The 22,675-nt window shown below is 31.0% G+C and overlaps 1 protein-coding gene, 1 long non-coding RNA gene and 2 other non-coding genes across 4 annotated transcripts; 1 reads left to right on the plus strand and 3 right to left on the minus strand.

Annotated features, from left to right (window-relative positions):
* Positions 1-6,600, plus strand: LOC114173729 (Tetratricopeptide repeat (TPR)-like superfamily protein). The gene is made up of 7 exons (XM_028058298.2): positions 1-648; positions 3,071-3,293; positions 3,644-4,123; positions 4,460-4,666; positions 5,415-5,552; positions 5,637-5,825; positions 6,189-6,600. The coding sequence occupies exons 1-6, from the start codon at positions 77-79 to the stop codon at positions 5,820-5,822; spliced, it is 1,806 nt and encodes a 601-aa protein (XP_027914099.2). The 5' UTR covers positions 1-76; the 3' UTR covers positions 5,823-5,825; positions 6,189-6,600.
* A 1,053-nt stretch (positions 6,601-7,653) lies between these two features.
* Positions 7,654-7,770, minus strand: LOC114174757 (U5 spliceosomal RNA). Its single transcript, XR_003602720.2, has one exon. It is a non-coding gene; the product is annotated as a U5 spliceosomal RNA (small nuclear RNA).
* A 5,068-nt stretch (positions 7,771-12,838) lies between these two features.
* Positions 12,839-12,954, minus strand: LOC114174756 (U5 spliceosomal RNA). Its single transcript, XR_003602719.2, has one exon. It is a non-coding gene; the product is annotated as a U5 spliceosomal RNA (small nuclear RNA).
* A 7,601-nt stretch (positions 12,955-20,555) lies between these two features.
* LOC146888451 (uncharacterized) lies at positions 20,556-21,444 on the minus strand. Its single transcript, XR_014989040.1, has 2 exons — positions 21,048-21,444; positions 20,556-20,965 (listed from the first exon to the last, which is right to left on the minus strand). It is a non-coding gene; the product is annotated as an uncharacterized LOC146888451 (long non-coding RNA).
* Positions 21,445-22,675: the final 1,231 nt, after the last annotated feature.

Genomic DNA, 22,675 nt, shown 5'->3' on the forward strand with positions numbered 1-22,675 from the left:
AAATTTCAAACCCTGAACAAGCAAAAGAAAGCCCTAAACCCGAAAACACAGTCATTCTCTCTCTCAGAGTTCAGTGATGGCGTCGCAAATGGCGATCCTCTTCCGCACGCGTTCCCTCCTCTTCACGAAACCCTCTTCCCTCATCAAAACCATATCCACATTCCCCTTCCTCTCGCAGGAGCCTCAGCTGGCGGATCCCACCCCTCTCCCTCCCAACCCCGCCTCCGGCAGCCCTCTCTACAACCAAAACTGGCGCACCCCTGGCTCCTCCTCCCATCCCTCCGCCCACGCGCTCGCTCCCGTCGGATTCTACAACCGCGCATCCGCCGATTCCTACGACCCTCAGGCGCTACTCAACCTCTTCGGCGATTGCATGGCCTCGCACGACTGGACGCAAGTCAAGAACACCTTCGAGACCTGGGTCGGCGCCCTCGACAAGACCGGCAAGCCTAACCGTCCCGACGTCAACCTCTTCAACCACTACCTCCGCGCCAATCTCATGCTCGGCTCCTCACCCTCCGACCTCCTCGACCTCGTCGCTCAGATGGACGATTTCAATGTCAAGCCCAATACGGCGTCGTTTAACCTCGTCCTCAAAGCCATGTGCCAGGCCAACGAAACCGTCGCCGCGGAAAAATTGCTCCAACGGTTAGTCTTGTAATCGCACTCGTTTCCTTGAATTGAAATCAATGCAGTTCTTTAGGTCTGAAGCTTTTGGGCTACTACTATATCAGGATTATTATTATTATTGTTTTCTGGAAATCAGTTTCTCCTACTAATTTGTAATGGCTTATACTTTTTCTAATATTTTTATTTTTAAATTGTGTTCAAGTTTAAGAAGTTTATTTTTTATTTTTCTCTTCTAGTAGAGCTTCTTATGGTGAAGCTCGTTCAAATAGAGTCTCTGTCAAATATTAATTTGTTTGGATGGAAATTTACTAATTCTTCTTGTCTCGTTATACTATTAGGGCAGTTCTCCATGAGCACATTTAACAAAATGAAAATTCTATAAGAAGAAAAATAAGAGCATTTCCTCCGTGAACTGCACATGTAAGTTCAAAGATTATAATCTTTTAAAGATGTTAATAGATGAGAGAGCTTCTAAAGTTCTGTTGATGCATAAGTTAATTTTGAGTTACGGATAAGTTCATTTTCTTAGTCGTGCTTATTGGACTGTAAACGATCCTGCAGCCGTGAGTGGTCAAATGACCGTGATCAAAATGAGCTAGTGAGAGGGCGTTGAGCATTGCCTTATGGTTAGTCCGGTGTACAGTATTGTAAGTTCTTAATTTGCAAAAAGTTAGATCTAATTAAGGTCTTGGATTAACTTTTCTAGTAGACACTTGTAGGATTAGAACAATACGAAAGAAAAGTAAAATAAGTTTCTTTCTTAAACGAGTGTAGCTTTTCCAAAGTACTGAAATGAACATGTGGATATCGGAGAAGTTTTGGCTTTGGTTATGTAAAATTACTGTTCTGGAATGGCGTGTAATATTGCTTACCAGGCAAGAGCTAACAATGCTAGAAGTGCTGCCAATGGTTTAACTATATATTACCTTAACTAACATTACATGTTTAGTTAATTGTAATTGGATTGAAAAGAATTGGATAGACGTTTTGAAACTTTTTATTGTTAATCTTGGTGTAGCGGAGATCCCACACTTCTTAAAAGCCAAACTGTTAAATGAAAAAAAAATGTAGAAGTTGGAGTTGTGTCTAATTTCCAGCTGATGTGAAATTCTAGTTTCGTTGTCAACTCATCAGGTTGAAAGATCAGTGCATACACACAAGAGGGTAGACAGAGTGGGTTCTATGTCATTTGATTTGTTTTAATTTGAGGTGAGCCCACTCCTAATGTCTAGCTTTTACGAAGTTAGGCTTTGATGTAAGTTCATCTTATATTTTGTAGGAGTGTAAGGTGTTTGGGTTAATGTTGCTTAAGAAAGCTCCAAGAAGATTTCTATTGGACATTAAGATAACTAGACGTTATGTGAATGTGCACTTCAAAGGAGCTCAAAAGAGGAGTAGACGATTCAATTGAAACAAAAAATTAAGACAACAAGAAGTGAACCATAAATGGCGGAAGAAGTGAGGAATTGAACATAAAAGAACTTGAATTAACTAAGCAAAAGATGAAGAGATAAGATGGGTATAGGGAGTGGGAACGAGGCACGCCTCTTGGGGGATGGACCAACCCAAGATAAGTGGTAGTTGCCACCCTTGAACCAAGATTCAAGATAAGACTAAGAGCTAGAGCACTCTCAAAAGAGGAAGCTCACAATGGCTGAAATGTAAGTGTATATACTCAAAATTCCAACCATTTACAAGTGGTGGAGTGGCTCCCTTATATAGGCATGAGTAGGGACCACTTAGCAAAAATACAAAGTATCTTTCTCGAAGGCAGGGCAACCTAAAAACTAGAGATACCTAGCATGACCTGGGCACCTCCTTGCTCTCCAAGGATGAGACACACGACCTTGGCCATCTAGAAGGCCTACTGAGTCTCCTCTCCACTCCATGTGCTACCCCAAGTGTTGGGCCAAGCTCCAAGGCCCTTCATCCATCAAGCTTAGCAACCTTGGGGTGTCCAGTACCAATCCTCATGTTGGGCTAGGTTTCTCATCATCCAAAACTTCCAAAGGGAGTGTCAACAAAAAGAAGAGGTGCCAAAAGCAAACCTACAAAAACACAAGAGAAAACATAAGTCTAGAATTTATTCTAAGACAAAAACTAAACCAAGTAAGCGAAAGAAGGCAAAGAAACTTCCCTCCTAAACAAGTTTATTTTCCCTAAGCATTTTCCTCCGTCTTTGGTAGGGGTTAGGGCCTCATTAGGCTTTGTACTTCAAATGAAGTTTCTCACACTCATCTGAATGGACCTCCCTTTTATTTTGAGCAAAAACCACAGTTGAAATGCCAATAAGCAGACCAATGAGACTATCCACTTCAAAATAAATAACTTTCATTAGTGTGTAAGCGAAATTTGTCTGTGGTATTTGTACAAGTAATTGAGCACATTTACATTTTTTCTTTATATATCAAGTTTTTCTTTGTTATTATGATATTATCAGGATGCTGCAGACAGGAAATGACTCTCTCCCTGATGACGAATCATATGACTTGGTTATTGGAATGCTCTTTTCCACAGACCAGATTGATACTGCATTCAAATATATAGATCAAATTTTGAAATCTGGTAACGTCTTGTCAATGAAGGTATTTATGAGCTGTGTACGGAGATGTCTCAGTAAGGGAAGGCTTGATACTTTGGTGACAATAATTGAAAGGTGCAGGGTGAGTGATTAGTCTTGTTGACGCTTAATAAAATTTGTCTAAATTGTAATTTTGTACCTATATTTTAGAAAACCTGTAACTTTGGTTCAATCCTCAAATTTCTATACATTTATTTCTTTTTTAATTTTAATTAATTAAATTATTTCTTGATGATACCTGAAATGAATATGATAGGATTAGGGTTCACTTAAAATGAAATGAAACGTATCTAAAATTGGGGACTTAAATTTCGGAGGAAATATTAAAGGGAGGCCAAAATTGCAATTTAGACATAAATTTTTCTTTAACAGATTGATTACTAACTTGATGTTTCTTCTGTTAATGTTCTCAAATCTCTTTGTTGTTTCCAGGCATCAGATGTAAACAAAGCTCTCTGCCCCAACTGGGACTTGTGCAATTTTATTGTTGAAACTGCAATTCGAGAGGATAATAGCAAACTAGCTTTCTATGGCCTGGAGTATATGGCCAGATGGATTGTAAAGGGTGAACGTCAAAGAGCCCCTATATTGCTGTCTGTAGATGAAGGTTTAGTTCTGTCAGCAATTTTGACTGCTGGTAGAACCTATGATTCTGAGTTGCTAGGGGCATCATGGGCTGTGTTGGACCGCTCACTGCGTAAAAAGAAAGCCCCTAATCCTGAGTCATACCTTGGGAAGATATATGCCCTTGCATCATTGGGAAATCTACAAAAGGCTTTTAGTACACTGAATGAGTATGAGTTGGCTTATGGAGACACGGGTGAAGAAGCTGAAGAATTGTTCTGCCCATTTACCTCGCTACATCCATTGGTTTTGGCATGCTCTAAGAAGGGTTTTGAGACTCTAGATAATGTATATCTTTCTCTGTTGAACAAAACATTTAATAGTACCTAACCTTTCACATTTGTTATCAATCCAATCCTTTGTGATGCATGGCATTTTTATTGAATTCACTAGTTTTAATATTTACATGTTTTCATGTGGAAATAGATGATACAATTTCTATTTTTGACAATATATTTAAAAAGCTTCTATGTTGCTGTGACATGTTACATTCATAAAATGTCATTTCTACTGTTGACATGTTTGCAGCATAGATTGAATTTTTGCCATGATCTATGCAGTTTTTAGTAATGTTACATTCAGCTCCACCTTCAGCTTCATCTAATCACGCTCTGTTCTATATAGGTTTATTTTCAACTGGAGAATTTAAAGAATGCCGAGCGTCCTTATAAATCTGTTGCTGCAATAAACTGCGTCATTGTAGGATGTGCAAACATATGGGACCTCGATCGAGCTTATCAAACATTTGAGTCAATTGGATCTACTTTTGGGTTGAGCCCTGATATTCATTCGTACAATGGGCTGATGTATGCCTTTGGGAAGCACAAGAAGGTGATGATTCGTTCTTCCAACCCACTATATATGTATCTTTTTGCTCATGCTCTTCACTGCTTTCACGGATCCCACCTTTAGAAAGCCTGCATTAGACATAAAATCAGTTTTCCAAGCTTTGATGCATGATATTTGACATTTGTTACCTCTATCCCCTTATATAGATGTCTTTTTGAGAAATTTGTTCGTCCCTTTCTATAGAACCCCTTTCAAACTGTCTTTTTGAATGATCTTTTCTTGTAAAAAATACCCTTGATTACTTTCAACTTTTATTCAATAAACAAAAAATGTTATAAAATAATAAGATAAATTTTCTCTCTAGTATGAGGGTTGAGAAAGATGACTAGCCACAAGATTGTCTAATGTAGCTGTTAGGAAATAGGTAGATGGATTGAGATTAGGTGTCAATATTTGCAAGGATAAACTTTTATCAAATTTAATGCCACTGTCTTTATGAACCAACTGTTCGAAGTCCGATGTTTCAGTTAAAATGCTCGTGTGTATATATATAGGTACTATATCGATGCCACTCAGTTTGGCTTTTCTTTATTTCGATTGTTTTGGAATAGCATAGGATAATAGGAATGGATGCGTATGTTAGGTTGGAAGCAGATGTAGGATTGGACATATTTTCTTTTTATTTTTTTTCTGCTTAATTACTATGTACTACAGGCTTTCAAAAAATTGTGTAAGATATGGTGTGTCAAACAAAGAAAACTCTCTTATCTCTTTAATTATCTTGTGGCAGACACATGAAGCTTCAAAAGTGTTTGAGCACCTGGTGAGTCTGGGTCTCAAGCCTAATGCAAAATCATATTCCCTGATAATTGAGGCCCACCTGATTAACCGGGATGTCAAATCTGCTCTTGCAGTGATTGATGATATGGTATCTACTCTGTTCTTTTTTTTCTTTAAAAAATGTATATATTTGCCAGCAAAGCTCATTGATGTATATCAAATTCCTTGGCAGATGAGTGCTGGATTTGAACCGTCAAAATTGATTCTGAAAATGGTCAGGCGGCGATGCATGAGAGAAATGGACTACGAAAGTGATGACCGAGTACAATCACTGGCAAATTCTTTGAATTATAGATTGGGTTCAGAAGCCCGGCGGGATATTCTGTTTAATCTTGACTACAGTGGGGGTTATGCTTGAATGGTAAGTTTTGACGGTTACAAGATTATTTTTTACAAATTTTGGAATTTTTCTTTGTTTTCATTTCACATTTTCATTGTATCTTGTATAAAATGTAATTTTTAAATCATTTTCTCTATTTATTATGCAAACATTTGAAATTAGGAAACCGAGTGGAAATAAAAAAAAAAAAAAACTCAATTCAAATGGTCCCATATTTCACTTAGAGTGAAAATATTGGTTTCAGATTGCAGTATTGACAAATGCACTTCAGTCGACTAATAAAGGAGTGTCTAAAACAATCATTTGTTTTTCTCCTTGGATAGAATGTTGTTTAGTACTAAACCTACTGTTCATATTTGATATTATATAGTTGTTTTTGGGCAGGTGCATTTGTCTCTGATGTCCCAACGAATTATTGGAATTATTTGACATATCTTTTATTGCATCCATAGCCAAGGGAATGACTGTGTATATAATTGGATGCTGTTCTGGTTGGCGGGTGAAGGATAACACAAAAATAACTCGGCACACTCTATTTTTGTATTTGTGTTAGTGAAGTGGGGGAGATTATTGATGATGGTATTAGGTTTCCTAGTGAAAACCCGAAGCAGTGTCTGATCCAATTTTAGTAGAGAGGATATAATCAAGGTCGACTCTCTTTGGTTCTTTATTTTTTGTTTTTTGAGACTACCTAGGATTTGGAGACTGTATTTATGGTGCTGTGGTTGTACTAAATTCTACTGCAAATAATGGCAACATTTTCAATACAAACACTCCTTTTGATGATCCACTAAAACTCTTTCTATGGAGAATGCTTTGTCAACCAAATTTTTTAAGCACCCACTTCTGCAGTATTATTTAATATTAAATACTCAAGAAAAATAACTACTTATAACTAGATGCTGTCTTCAATTATTGTTATATCTTTTAGCAATGAAACTGATTATTATATGAACTTATAAAATGAATTATAATGTTATTTTAGTATTCAGTGTTGTTACTGTATATACCACGATTACATGTGGTCGATGTTTATGTTTTTGTAAGTAATGTTATTTATTGTGATATTTAAATTCTATTTTTGAATGAAGATACTTTACATTCTATATCAATATTACTATTACAATTATATTTATTATTAATTTATACTTTTATTTGTTGAAATTGTTTAAAATTATATAATAAATAAAATGTTATTCCTTAATATTTAATTATCAAAATTAGGTTATTTATCAAAATTTCTTTGTAAATAGCATTAGTAATAATGTGTACATATTGTTTTCTAGTTTTTCTAATTAAGAACTTGTTTAACAAACATTAATACTTAATCTTTACAAGTATAAATTAAAATTATATAAATTATACTAGGCTTATCTTTTTAAATGTTATCAATTAGAAATACATTCATCTTTATTATTGTACAGATGATTACATTATGTGTCCATAATATTAATTTTCGCAATTGAAATTACTTGATACAACTTGCATGACTAAACAAATTATTGATACAACTTGTATGACTAAACAAATTAATGAATTGTGGCGTAATTCATAATGATACTGTATCTCAGATTATTTTTATTCAAAACAGGAATACTAAATTTGTTATAATAAATAACAATGGGAATTATATGTACTAAAATGGATTTAATAATAAATTATCAGACTTGTAAATAGCACCACCATTATACAAAATACAATTGTCTATCTAAATCATCAATATCAATTTCTATGTATCAATTATATATGAATCAATATCTATTACTAACAGAAGAAACCAACTTCATAAAAGGAATCAAATTTAACATATGAAGATGACCGTAAAATCCAAAAAATTGATAGTATTTGCAGGGTTACAATTACACAGCCCTCTCGAAAAATGGCGTATGCCGTATAATGTGAAGAGCACACGGTATTCTTTAGTAAAAGGCGAAAGAATAATTCGATATGCGCCCATCACACGGCTCCGTGATCTGAAAATCAAAGACTTTGTATTTTATATCGTGATTGTTCATTTCCACTATTCAGATTTATTAATACGGGCCTTGACCTTGTGTTTGGATGGAACATTTCAACGATACTTAGAAATTGAAATGTTTTGCATTTGAATTGCTTGTAATTAAATTTCATTCATTTTTTAAATAATTTGTTTGGATAAGGAAATTAAAATACCTTACATTTCAATTTCTTGTTTAGAAAAAAAAAATTTGAATTTATTGTGAGATAAAATTTAATTTTAACAATATTTATTTTAGGCTTAATTATGTTTTGAGTTCATGATACATTTGGAAACATGCTCGACAACCCAGCTGGGTCGGGCAAACCCAACTACACAACCAAATTGGTTAGACCCGATGACCCACCCGAGCTGGAACGACTGGGAAGCCCAAACAAGTTGGGTGGCCCGATGATCTAGAGGCTTGACGGCCCATACTGCACGATTCTGCCGTCAAGTTCGTCAATATGGCCCGGTCCAACCTGTCTAGGTCATTGGCCTAATGCTCCAGATGGGTCCGACGACCCGAACGGGCCCGACGATCAAGACGGGCACGACGACCTGGATGGCCGAAGACTTGGACAGGCCCGACGACCAGGACGAGCCCGACAATTCGGACGGGGCCGAATATCCAGACAGGTCTGAATACCCGGACGGGTCCAAATACCCAAACGAGCCCATACACCCAGACGAGCCCGAAGACCCCGACGAGTCCAACGACTAGGATGGCCTGAGGACTCGAACGGGCCCAAGGACCCGGACGAACCCGACGACTCGACACGTTCGACGACCCGGACATGCCCGATGACCTAGACGACTTGGACACATTCGACGACCTGGACATGCCTGATGACCTAGACGGGCCCGAGACTTGAACGGGCCCGACAACTCTTACGGGTCCTTTCAAATCGTCGGGCCCGTCAGGATAGTCTGGCTCGTACAAGTCGTTGGGCCCGTCTGGATCATCGAGATTGTCCGTGTCATCGGGCTTGTCCGGGTCATCGTTCTTGTCCGGGTCGTCGGGCTCATCCGGGTTGTAGGGCCTGTCTGCATCGTCCCGCACTTCCGGGTCGTCGGGCCCAATGATTTGGAAGGGCCCATCCGGGTCATCGGGCTCGTTTGGGTCGTCGGACTCGTCCGGGTTGTCTGGCCCGTCTAGGTCGTTAGGCCCGTCCGGGTCATCGGGTCCGTCTAGATTGTCGGGCCCATTTGGGTCGTCAGACCTGTCTAGGTCATCGTGCCCGTTTGGGTCATCGGGCCCGTCTGGGTCGTCGGGTACGTTCGGGTCATCAGGCCCGTCTGGGTCATCGGGCACATTTGGGTCGCGGGCACGTCCAGGTCATCGTGCCCGTTCGGATCGTCTAGAATGTGAGGTTGAGTGGGAAGAATTTCAAATTCCACCTATTTTGAGGGTATTTGAATTTCTACTAATTTAGCTAATTGAAATCCTTCAAAAAAAATGCTTGTATTTGAAATGCTTTTTAATTTGTCTATCCAAACAAAGCATTTCATTACAAAGAAATCTAAATTCTTCAAAAAAATGAATTGCTTCATTAAAATACTCTATCCAAACACACTCTGAGCCTTGTAAGAAACATAGACATAAAAATACTGACATGGATGATGCATAGATTCAGTATGAAGTACAAACGTAAGTTCCATTTTGTGTTAAAAGTTTCGTCTAACAAGATAAAAACCATTATCAAACACTTTGAACATTTTGGGAATAATTTATTGTAAACATATGAGATTGATGATAATACGATACTTTTAGCATGTATCAGTTTAAATTTAATAAATCGATTATATTTTTGAAGGTTACCCAGAAATCATTATAGCAATATTGTTAAAGCAATAGAGTAACTACTTTAGTTATTTTCTAGTTATATATAGTTTCTCTCTTGTATTTCAATATACAATAGAATGATATCTCTTTTCTGTTTCATAGTATCAGAGTTGGAGTCCTTTAAAGGTGGCAAGCACTTGCTGTTGCCATATCAAGAAATTGTGAATGGTAGTTTCAAAAAGATTGGTGTGTTGTAAGTGTGTGGGTGAAAAGAGGAGCTCTGATGTTAATTATATAATAGTTTTCGCCAGGCAACATTACCATTTGTTTAGCGATCGAAATCCCTCAAGTCTGATCCATTAACTAGACCAACGAATATGTTCGTTGAACGATTATGGTTTGTCTAACGAATATATCTTTTGGAGTTCTCTTTAGAATTTAAATATTTTGTTCTCTCTTAATAGGTGGTGGTTCATCCAAAGAGTATATCATTTGTCGAGTATCATCTCTTAATCTTAGAAAATTAATAAATATATTATTTTCGTATTATTTGCTATAACGGGTATTTTTTTTTCTATTTTATAAGTCACAAAATGTAAAATCCCATTTCAAATTAGGTTACCTTAAGCCAAATAATTCCGTACTAACATGTAACATCCCGTTTTCATAGTTTTATACTATTAAACAAAACATTTAAATTTCAATAATTCAGAAGTAGATGATGATGTAGGCCAGTAAAATGTATAATACAGTCATCCTCAGATAAAAACATAAAGATACTCTGAATCAATACGTACAGCCCATACATTACTAGAGGGATTACAAAACACCCGGCCAATTAAGCCTAACAAAAAGTTACAACTACTAAAGGAACGTCTAATATACTCATCTCCTGTCCCGGAGGGGTGTATCCTCACCTGCACCTATATCTGCTCACGCCATTCGATAAGGACGATCATTGCATAAATAGAAGACACAAGAAACACACAACATACAAGAAGGGTAAGCTAATCTTGAATCAAGAAAAAATCATGCAATTGTCATATTTAGGCCGAAAACAGAATTTATCACACAAAGAATCAAAATCATCTAATCAATCTCAACCATAACACCACACACCATTCTAGACTCGACATCCGGATTATGTAAGTGGCACAAGGGGTATTCACCCAAGGTGGTTTGCACTCGAGATGGTTCCCAAACTCTGTAGAGTTTTAGGCACAAGGGGTATTCACCCAACCACTCTCAAGGTAAATCCCATCACCTCTATGACGGATCGAGTTCATAGACCAGGACTTCCTGCTACTCATCCCGACGTAACCCATCATACTCTACTTGAGTCTTAATGGTTACTAGGAACGTCATGATGCCACCAATATGAGTCCTCATGCCCTTACATTTACTAAAACCATCTTCCTTAGAATTTCCCTTGAAATTCCAATTCCACACCTTCTCAATTAACTAAATTTCCACAAATTACAATCAAATAGACTATAATCATAAAGTTCACATGCATAACAGTCAATTGTCAATATCGATTCACTAGCACAACTTCATTTCATCCAAAAACATAAGAAACATCCAACTCTGCAGTGAAACTCGCTCAAGCTAGAGGATCTCGCCTGGGCTAGAGAGTAATCTCGCTTAGGCGAGTCGCTCTCGCCTGGGCGAGACTCCAAACAGAGAGCAACCCCAAAATCTGACCAAACTCTCGCTCAGGCTAGGCTCTTTCGCCTAGACGAGATTTGACTCTCGCTCAAGCGACGTCAGCTCGCCTAGGCAAGACCTCACGCAGCATCAGGGGTGGTTTTCTGGCATTTTTGCTGAGGCGGAAACTACTCGCCTGGGCGAGATCATCAGAATTTCGAGCTGTCTCAACATGCAAGCCACACAGTTCATGCCCAATACGAATTCTATCATATACAATTGTTCACACTCATCAATCAACATTCAATTCATGCAATTCTAGCCTATATCAATGATCTGTTCGCAAAATAGGATGATAGGTTAGCTTCCCTTACCTTAATTGATCACCAATCCACTATTATGGCTTCTCACAGTGAGGCACTCCAATTTACAACCTAAGAGACTGAAATGAAGGTTCATACAGTAAGGATAGGGCCTTAATTTCTGTCTGGCTCGAAAATAACTTCCAGAATTCGAAATTGATGAGAAGTGAGAAGGAATTTCTACTTACTTTGAGAGGATGGAGGTTTAGTTAGGAGGGAGGTATCAACTGGCCCTTCTGATTTGTTTGTTGAAAATCAAGAAGAAGGATGGGTCAGCAATGAATGTTGAACTCTGGTTGAGAGAAAGAGAGGGACCACTGCAGAGTGAAGGAGAGTTGGGGTCTGTGAGTGTTTTTCAGTGAGTGTGAAGTGGTAGAGAAGAGAGAAATAAAATGGAGTTTCACAACATACCTATCCTTGCTTAGTAATCTCTCTGCATAATTATAAAATCCCCAAACTATATCAATTGGTCCCTTAGGTATATTTGGATGTTTTACTCCCTCCTTATTGTGAAAATAGTTGCCTTTAGTTCAAAATTTATCTCGTATAAAATCATTTCACTCGATTGATATATTTCAAAGATTTATACTTAGACAATAGTTCAAATAATCATAAGTCAAAATTTAATAACATATCTCAATCATATAAAGATTCATTTTGAACCAAAAGAATCACATGTAAGCATGTTTTTCGCCTCATGCAATCAAATCTCTAAGATGACTCTAAAAAAAGGTAAAAGGTAAACTTACTTTAATTAAGATTTTTATTAAGTGGACTATTCTTGTTTAGTCAAAAACTCCTATGATATGCTCCAATTTTCAAACAAATGTATAGATTAAAATTTTAAATAAGTGTAAAGAGGAAAGGGAGCAAATATTTTAGAGATAATAAATTCTATAAAATGAAATTTGATTAATTTATTTTTTAATTATAAAATAATAAGTTTCATTTAGATATCTTCTATCTCCTTATTTTATTTTCTGGAACAATTTACTTTTCTAAAATATTCAATTATCAAGAAAAAATAAAGAAAATATTATATATATCATCCCACATCTTCACCATTGCTTTGCTTCAAAGCTATGAGATGATTCTCAATCTTTACATATCCTCCAACTCCAATTAATAACGATATATTTATAATTAAGTAAAATCAAAATGATGAATGGTAGTAAATGATTATATTTTAGTTTAGATTAATTTCAATCTAAACACAAATTTTAAATATTAGAAACTATATTGCAGGGTTTCCGTAGGATACCCTTCCAAAAAGTGGCGTATGCCGCTTGTAGTGACGAGCCCACGGTATTCTTTAGTAAAAGGCGAAAGAATAATTCGCTTTGTGCTCATCACACGGCTCCGTAATTTATAAACTGGAAACTGGCTTCTTTTATATCATGTTGTTCATTTCCACTCAACAAACTTATCAATGTGGGCTTAATAAGAAACAGGCATAAAACACTAAATCATTGTTTAAATTATAAATATTTATAATTTTATACAATTACATTTTTCTAACACACATTATTTTTTTTTTCATGTAAACCATGCGTGCTATGTAATACTGCTAACACGACAACCTTCTTTTCGCAAAAAGAAATAAAATATATTACTTAGTTACATAATATTTTAATATCACCATTTTTAATCTTTATGTAAGAATATAATTTTTTTAAAAGTTATTTTCTTTTACCAAAGAAGATTTGAAGAAAAAATATCTATACACGCCATAAATATTAAGCGAAAAAAAACTTTTTTTAAAGTATTAATTATTAAAAATAAGAGTATCAATTAAATTATAACTTATTTAAATAATATGTAATGGACATTAGTTACTTTTGTGTATATATTTCATATTCATATTTACACTTAATCATATTTTAAAATTATAATATTTTGAATATCACAATTATCTTGTGTAGCAAAAAATAAATAACAAATAATAGGCGCATATTTTTTATTATTGTACTTTAATGGAGATCACACTCAATAAAACAAAATGATTTAAAATGTAACAAGTTTGAATTAACTTAAAGTCCTCTCCCAGATAATTCAATTACAGATTCAAAAATTTTACATCAACACAAAGAGAAGTTGTTTGTGAGTTTTTATAATTAAAAAAAATTAGAATTGGAAATTTAAATGAAAAAATAAGTCAACAAAACATACCAATCTCTAGCTCTTCTCTACTTGATTCAATTGTTAGCTAACAGAATAACAAATATTAAATATTTTCACAAATTTGAATTAACATATTAAATATCAATTAATTCTTGAAAATCAAATACAAAAAATTAAGCAACTTGTATGAATCCTAATCTCTTATTCTTGAATTAAGAAAATTGAATTATGAATCATTTGTTAAGAACAAAAAGAAGAATTAAATTAAGCAAACAATCCTTTTCTTATATCAAAAGACATGTTTCAACAAATTAGGGAAAATAGAACTTGCAAAAAGAAAGAAAAAATTGCAATTGCATCAAAACTTTAAGAATAGTTCTGAATTGCACTTAAGATCAATAGTTAATCTTGAGTCTTTCATTTGAAGATTAAATGTAAAATTCAAGATTGTAAAGAAGAATAGAAAAACAAGAGAGAGACAAAGAAGAAAAAAAAATAAAGTAACTTTTAAATCTTTAAATTTGCCCAAAAATTTTCTAGAGAGATAAGTCCTCTAAAAAGGTACAGGGAACATGCCAACAAAGTCACAGCTCCCTTTTATTTTAAGGCCTAAACCTAATTAATCATATTAAAATTATGGTTTCACAAACAATTCTGTCTCAAGTCAAATTTTTCAGTCATATTTCAAAATGTAAAACATAAATCAACCTTTAAAATGATCTTAAGCATATATTTGCATTGAAAAGCTGATTTTATACCTTTTCTAAACACAATAATCAGTTATGTTGAAAAATAGTTGATTATCCTAGTCAAAATATAATTTTCACATGTTTTGCAAATAATCAATTACGTTAAAGGACCTTAAAATAATTTCTGGTAAACACGAAAAACACAAATTAATGAATTACTAGTATTTTTACCCGTGCAACGCACGGGATATCGAATAAAATTAAAAATTACAGTATATTTATTAAATTAATTTGAAATTATAAAAATATAATTAAATTTAATATCAATTTTATTTTATAAAATTCAATAATAATATTTTAATTGATTTTATAATAAAAATGTATTTAAGTTATTTATATATATTTTTGATAAAATGTATTATATATAATTATTTTAAATAATATATTAAGATTTAGATAATTAAAATTAAGAAATCAAATTTAATTTTGAATGAAATATTGAGTAAAAAATGTAGAAAAATATAATAGTTGTTTCTCTAATAATAAAAATGATGGACGATATAGAAATTGTTGAGTAGACTTAATAAAGATACAAACATTAGACGATACAAAAAATGTGAAGAGTAAGTGATATAAAGCTACAAATGATAGATCGTGCATATAAATGTAATGTTTAGTTAGTCAGATAGTACTCACTCTCTTCAGATGTGTCAGTTTGGTACTCACTTTTAAAAATGTGTCAATCGAATCCTAACTTTTGAAAAAATGTCTCAATTAGGTTCCTTTCACTCTTGTAAGTCATTTTAAATATCGATACCATTAATGGCGTTAATATTTTTTTCTCAAAGGGACCTGATTGAGACATATTTTCCAAAGTTAGGACCGAATTGACACCTTTGTAAAAGTGGGTATGAAACTGACATATCCAAACAAAAGTGAGTATTATCCGACTAATTACACCTAAATATAAATAGTAGATTCTTTAAAGATACAAATGTTAGACTGCAAACAAAATATAAATAGTAAACAATCAAAACTTACAAAATGTAGACTATGTAGACAAATATAAATAGTACACTATGCAAAAATACAAAGGTTAGACATTGATAGACTCTTCTATTGGAGTCCTTTTTTTACAATTTTTTTGGATTTTGAATTTCAAATTTTAACTTTGCTCCCATATTTCATAGCTTTTAAAATTTAGAATTTAAATTCAAACTTTATTACTATATATTTTGAATTTCAAATTTGACAATATATATCCTAATTTAGAAAAAAAAAATATTGAAATCGACATTATTAGTGATTTTTATATCTTTAAAAATTTTAAGAATGTATAATTTTAACTTGTAATGATATACCAATGTCTATGTTATAAAAATTATTTTTTAAATTATTGTTTAAGTTTGTGTAAAATGTCAAAAAATATGTGAAAAATATTTAAAAATATTTAAAAATTCATATTTAAATTTTACAATTATTTATTTATTATTTTACACTATATTTTAATTATTTTTACTATTATTATTATATTAGGACTAATATGTTAATATATTATTATATTATTAAGAACCGTAGATCTTTTGTTCCTAAATATTATATTACTTGTTTATTTTCTATATCATATTTTTAACTTTTATTGTTTTTAATTGTGAATATTAATGTATTTCCATTAAATTTTTTTAATTTATCATTTTTCATATTTTGATAATATATAAAATACGAACCTTTCTTATAAGTTAAAAATATTTGAAAGTTATTTAGAGATATTATAAGAATCTATTGAAAAACCTACACTATTTTACAATTTTTTTTAATGTTAAAATTTAAATTTTATTGGTATATTTTTTGTTTAATTAGTCAAATAGTACCACTTTCATTCTAAAGTTTCAGTTTGGTAATTGCTTTTAGAGAAAATGTTACTGTATATACTTCGAATTCCAATTTTCACAATATATGAATTTTAATCTTGCAATAATATTGAAATTGAAATAGTTAATTATTTCCATATCTTTAAAAGTTTAAAAAATTTATAATTTATAATTTTTACCTTATATTTTAATTATATTAATATTATTATATTTTATATTTACATTGTTACATATTATTATATTTTATAATATATTATTATATCATTATGGGTCATCAAATTTTTTGAATATTTGAATTTATATATTTTTATCAGAAATATTCAAGTATTTATTACAAAAATTAAATTTTTGTATATATTTTTCATTTTAAATGTTAAATTTAATTTTTTTTATCACATTCTATTTCTTTTACTGTCCGTTACGATTTCAAATTTGAATCCAAAATTTATTAATATTATTATATGTATTATGATTAATTTTTCACAACTTAAAAACGATATTATTTTCAATGAATTAATTTTGAAATTTATTCTAAAAACACACGGAAGGAATATATTACCTAATATTATTTACTGCTTGATGTTACAAAAATCAACTATAAGAAAAGTTCAGTTTCGAAGGACATTAAATGAAAAAAAAAGTTTCCAATGTAAATTCAATATAATGTAATATTATATAAAAATATAAAATGATAATATTACATTAATCCTACATAAATATAAATTTTTTCTTAAATTAATATTTAAATTTAATCATAAATTGATATAAAGTTAAGAATACAACCATAATCAGTATTATTAGATCAATCAATTTTCAAACACTTAATAGAAGAAGATTTTGGTTTCCAATGCAATATTTTAAAACCATAATTGATATAAAGTTAAGAATACAACCATAATAAGTAATATTAGATCAATCGGTTTTCAAGCACATTAATGGAAGAAGACTTTGCATTTTGTATTAATCATTAGCGATAAATAAAGAAGCATATAACATCTCAAAAAACAACATGATGATATAAAATTTTTATATTTTTTATATACTTAAAATTGATAAATAATATTTTTCGTGAATGTCTTAAACTCTAATTATATGTTTGATTGATACTTCATGATTCATTGAGTACCACAAATCATGATTGTTGTTGTTCATAATAAATAGTCATAATTCAAAATGAAAAATTCTTGGAAGATGAAAAGTTTTCCATTTATTCTGTATATTTTTGACATTTATATTGAAAGACGTAAGTGTTGATTTATAAAGTTTATTCAATAAGCTACGTTAAAATTTAAGAAGATTTTTGAAAACTGTATAAAGCTCTCTTAAAAAGGTAGGTGGATTTTTAAAATATTTTCCATTTAAAATTTTAATACAATAAATTCATATATAACATTGCAATGAGAAACACAAAAAGTTGTTGGTTTCTAATATTTAATGTTATTTAATGACAAAGACATTCATCTTTGAGAAGCCCTAAAAATATATCTTGGAAGTAGGTTGGAAGAAACTGAAAAGTTCTTTAAGAGGTTGAAAAAATATATCTTGGAAGTAGTGTTGGAAAAAACTGAAAAATTGTTTTAATTCTTAACATCTTTATATTTTTGGAAGATGAAAAGTAGATTTTGAAAAATATAAATATATCTTTCAGTAAGCTAGGTAAAAAAAACAAAGTTTTAATTTTTAATTTGGTAATTAAATATATTTAAGGTAACTAATTTAAAGAAACTATTAACTGATCAGATTTTAAGAAAAGTGTAATATGTAATGACTATTTTTAAAATAAATTAATAAAATACATAATTTTTCTGTAGAAGAGGAGAAAATATTAATACTTATATAAAAAATATTTGTTAGTTATAAATCTTTCTTCTACTTTGAACTTTTTAAAAGTCTATGTTATCATTAATGAGACAAATTCATGGAGTCAGAACTTTATTTTAATTTTGTTTGTTCAAAAATTTAAAAACTTGGATTATGCCTTTATAATTTGTATTTATTATAAAAATAAAATGTAGTTTATGATTTGCATTTACTTCACTATAAAAATTCTGAAATAGTAAATATTATTTTATCAAATAAGATTTAATATTATATTTTAAAGTATTCACTCTCGATTCTACAAAACATTTCAGTCATGTAATATTCGTTAATTTCACACAAAATCCTAATTAATTTATTATATTACGTTCTTTAATTAGATTTATTTTATAAAAATTAGCTACCATCTCCAAGAAACTTTGGTTGTTATTTTATCATATTTACTTCAAAATATTAATTATGAAGACCACCAATATGTATATTTTGGGACAATGCCATTAGAACTCAAAACAATATTGTTAGCTTTGCAATTGTATATAATTATATATTAGATTATATACTATTAGAGATTTTGGTTATTCAAAATGACTTTTACTCTATGGGAATGTGAGAAGATTTTTGGACCCCGTATAAAAGTTTTTCAATAAGGTATGTAGATTTTTTAAAATATTTTCCATTTAAAATTGTAATACAATAAATTCAAATATAACATTGTATTGAGACACTAAAAAAGTTGTTGGTTTCTTCATAATTAATGCTAATTTAAATTGATTATAAAAATGTGTTGGAAGAGACAAACTGAAGAGTTGTTTTTATTCTCCTAAACATCTTTTAATTTCTGGAAGATGAAAAGTATTTTTTGAAAAGTATTAAAAGCATATCTAGCAAGCCAAGTAAAAAAAAGTTTTAATTTTTAATTTGGTAAATAAATGTATTTAAAGTAAATAATTTTGTTTGCATTTTTTATTAATAAGAAATTATTAATTAATCAGATTCAAAAAAGTGTAATATGTAATATTATTTTTAAAACAAAAATTAAAAAAATAACTAATTTTGTCTATAAAAAAGGAGAAACTATTAATATTTATATAAAAATATTTGATAGTTATCATTATGTATTCTTTTAATTTTAAATTATAAATATTTTTTGTACTCTGAAATTTTTAAGACGTGGGACTGGAATGAGGAAGCAAACAAATATATTTCATTCATGGATTTAACTTATTAAACTTTAATAAATATTTATTGAAGCATGAGCTTTATTTCAATTTTGTTTGTTGAAAAATTTAGAAAATTTAGATTTTACCTCGATTTGCATTTATTTTAAAAATAAATTGTAACTTATGATTTCCATTTACTTCACTATTATAATTCTTAAACAGTAAATATTATTGTATCAAATAACATGAAATTTATATTTGAAAGTATTCACTCTCAAAACTACGAAACATTTCAGTAAATATCGTGTAATATTTTGTAAATTCCACACCAAATCCTAATTAATTTATTGTATTACCATTTTTAGTTTAATTTATTTTAAAAACAATAGTTACTTTCTCTAAAAAACTTTGTAAAGGTTCCTAAAATGTCATCTTATGATACTTACTGCTCCAAAACATTAATTATGAAGACCACCAATTATATTTTTTTGGGACATGACACTCTCTTACTATAATAAATGAATGTTGTATATTCCAATACATGTCTGAAACCTGATCTACACATATGAACCCATATGAGTATCCTTGAAAGAAGATAAGTTGTAAATTGTAGACGTAGCAGCGTTCTTTGAGTGTGAAGAGAGGTATCGGTAATCAAAGCGTGTTAGTGATAATAATATTACGTAGAGCAATCATGATTATCGTCTTGAGAAGTGTTGATAACTCTGGACAATGCAATTAATTTTATCTTGAGAAGTGAAAACCATAATGAAGAGAAATTTAAAAAAATGAAACGGTCCTTGGTTGACGATTTAGTATTTAATATTGGAATATGAAAACATTTAATAATTAAAACGTGTAGCAGATGATATAGCAGTTTAATCATCATTATCTCGAGCAGTGCAAAATTTAATGCATTTGAATACTGATTGACACGTTGTCATCATTATCTTGAGCAGTGCAAAATTTAATGCATTTGAATACTGATTGACACGTTGATTTGAAGATAATTCGAACAACTTTTTTTAAACGGTCATTTTAAATTTATTTTTCCATAAAAATTGATCTTAAATTCTTCTGAGTATGAAAATGGTGAAAAATATTTTAATTATTTTATAACTTATATTATTTTAATAATAATAATAATTAATAAGTAATAGTTATTGTATTTCACTGACTTTTAAATTTCCAATTTATATGGAATGGTAATTAATGTTAATTAATTCAATTTCTAATTAAAAATAATTTATATTGACTAAAATGAAGTCGAACAAAATCTAATAAAAAAAGGAAAATACATATAATAAAAGAAAATAAAATATAACTTTTATATTGAGATATATAATAACTGCATACAAAATAAGAGTCCAATTGAAATCTTCTTATATATTGATATATATAAGAAGTTCAAACAAAATTACATACAAAATTTTCAACTTTAATATCAAAAAAATGGATAAAGAACTTTGATATCTCTGCTTATTCTTTCACTTTCAACTTCAAAAAACAATTCAGGGTGATCCTCTGCAGAGAGTTGATGATCTCCATAGAAAGATCTTAGTTGGTTCCAGCCTTGGGTAATCATTGGAGTGTGAATATCCATGTTGTAAGTAACATGGTGAACATTACTTTGGTAATCAACAACAATCCATTTAGTAGCAAGGTCCTTCCAACAACGTATTATGAACACTCGGTCGACGTGTCCAAAGTCCTTAAAAGATTAGCAAGTTAAGAATAAAGAAATAAATAAATATAAATAACAAAAATAAATGAGTTTGAATCAAAAAATATACCTGGTCTTTCAAAAACATAGAAATGAATCTGCCAACCATTTCTGAAAAAAGTATGGATTGTGGTGTGGGCATGGATTCCATTGCAGGAAAATAGGTTGGTGATGAAGTAAAATTGTAAGAGAAGAAAATGGGTAACAGTAGAAAAATCAGATGTCTGACTTTGAATTGGTAAACATAGGGAATATATATATATATATATATATATATATATATATAAAGAATAGGAGAAATCATAGCTGTTGGAAGTATCCGTACATACTGGACAGTCTGAACTGGTAAAAGTACAGGTTAATAAATACGAATTAAAAAATAATATGTTAAAAAAAAGAATTATGAAGCGTCGTAAAAGTATAAGAAGAATTATTTAATGTAATTTACTAATGTTGATTTTTTTCAGGAAGGGGTATTTAATATTGGAATAGAGTAAAGTTTAATAATTATAACGTGTGGTAGATGATGGAGCAATGGCAGATGATGGAGCAGTTTATTCATCATTATCTCGAGCAGTGTGAAATTTAATGCGTTTGAATACTGATTGACAGGTTGATTTGGAAAAAATTCGAAGCAATATTTGAAGGGGTTGGAATACAAAACGTTTTGTAAACGAAATGGTTTTGATGGAGTAAACGGTGATTGGAAAGCAGTGAAGAACTCTTTGAAAAATGTCCGAATAAAAACAAAAATTGGGTAAAAATAAAGAGATTTGGTGATACAGTGCATTATTAAAAAATACCATTAACGAAAAAAAATGACACAAATAGAGTTTAAGGTGGAAAAATGAAGAAGATGAAGGGTTTGCTTATAAAAGGTGGAAAAATACAGATAAATTGGTAAAGAAAAAGGTATTTTGATACAAATTACTTACCAGTTAAGTTGTACAGCGAAAAAGACTCGTGCATGACTTTGAAATCTTGATTTGAAGCCTGTATCCAGAAGAAAAACAGTTAGATAAAGGTAGATAAACGGAAAAAAATAGTTAGATTAACTCTTTTTGGTGTAGAACTTTGAAAAAATATAGTGTATGATGAACTCTTTGAAAAATGTCCAAATAAAAACGTAAATCGGGTAACAATAAAGAGATCTGCTGATAGAATGCATTATTAAAAAAATACCATGAACGAAAAAAAAATGACACCAAGAGAGTTGAAGGTAGAAAAATGAAGAAGATGAACGGGTTGCTTGTAAAAGGTGGAAAAATACAGATAAATTGGTAAATAAAAAGGTAGATTTTGATACAAATTACTTACCAGTTAAGTTGTACAGCGAAAAAGACTCTTGAATTAGTTTGAAATCTTGATTTGAAGCATGTAAACAGAAGAAAAATATAAGAAACAGTTAGATCAAAGTACATAAACGCCAAAAATAGTTAGATAAATTTTTTTTATAAACCTGATGTTAAATTTGTCGCAGTGAACCATATTAGACATGTAGCAATCCTAGAAAATACCATCATCGAAAAAAAATAGTTAGATCTGAGAAAATAAAAGAAGAATATGAGTTGTTCACTTCAGAAAGGTCAAAATGAAAACGAAATCTGCGTAATAAAACCATATGTCGCAGTGAACCATATTAGTTCTGTACAAAAACGAAACAAATAGTTAGATCTGACAAAATATAAGAATAAAATG

This window comes from Vigna unguiculata, chromosome 2, assembly GCF_037176805.1.
Source record: "Vigna unguiculata cultivar grain cowpea cultivar isolate G323 ecotype 2 chromosome 2, ASM3717680v1, whole genome shotgun sequence".
Lineage (NCBI taxonomy): Eukaryota > Viridiplantae > Streptophyta > Magnoliopsida > Fabales > Fabaceae > Vigna > Vigna unguiculata.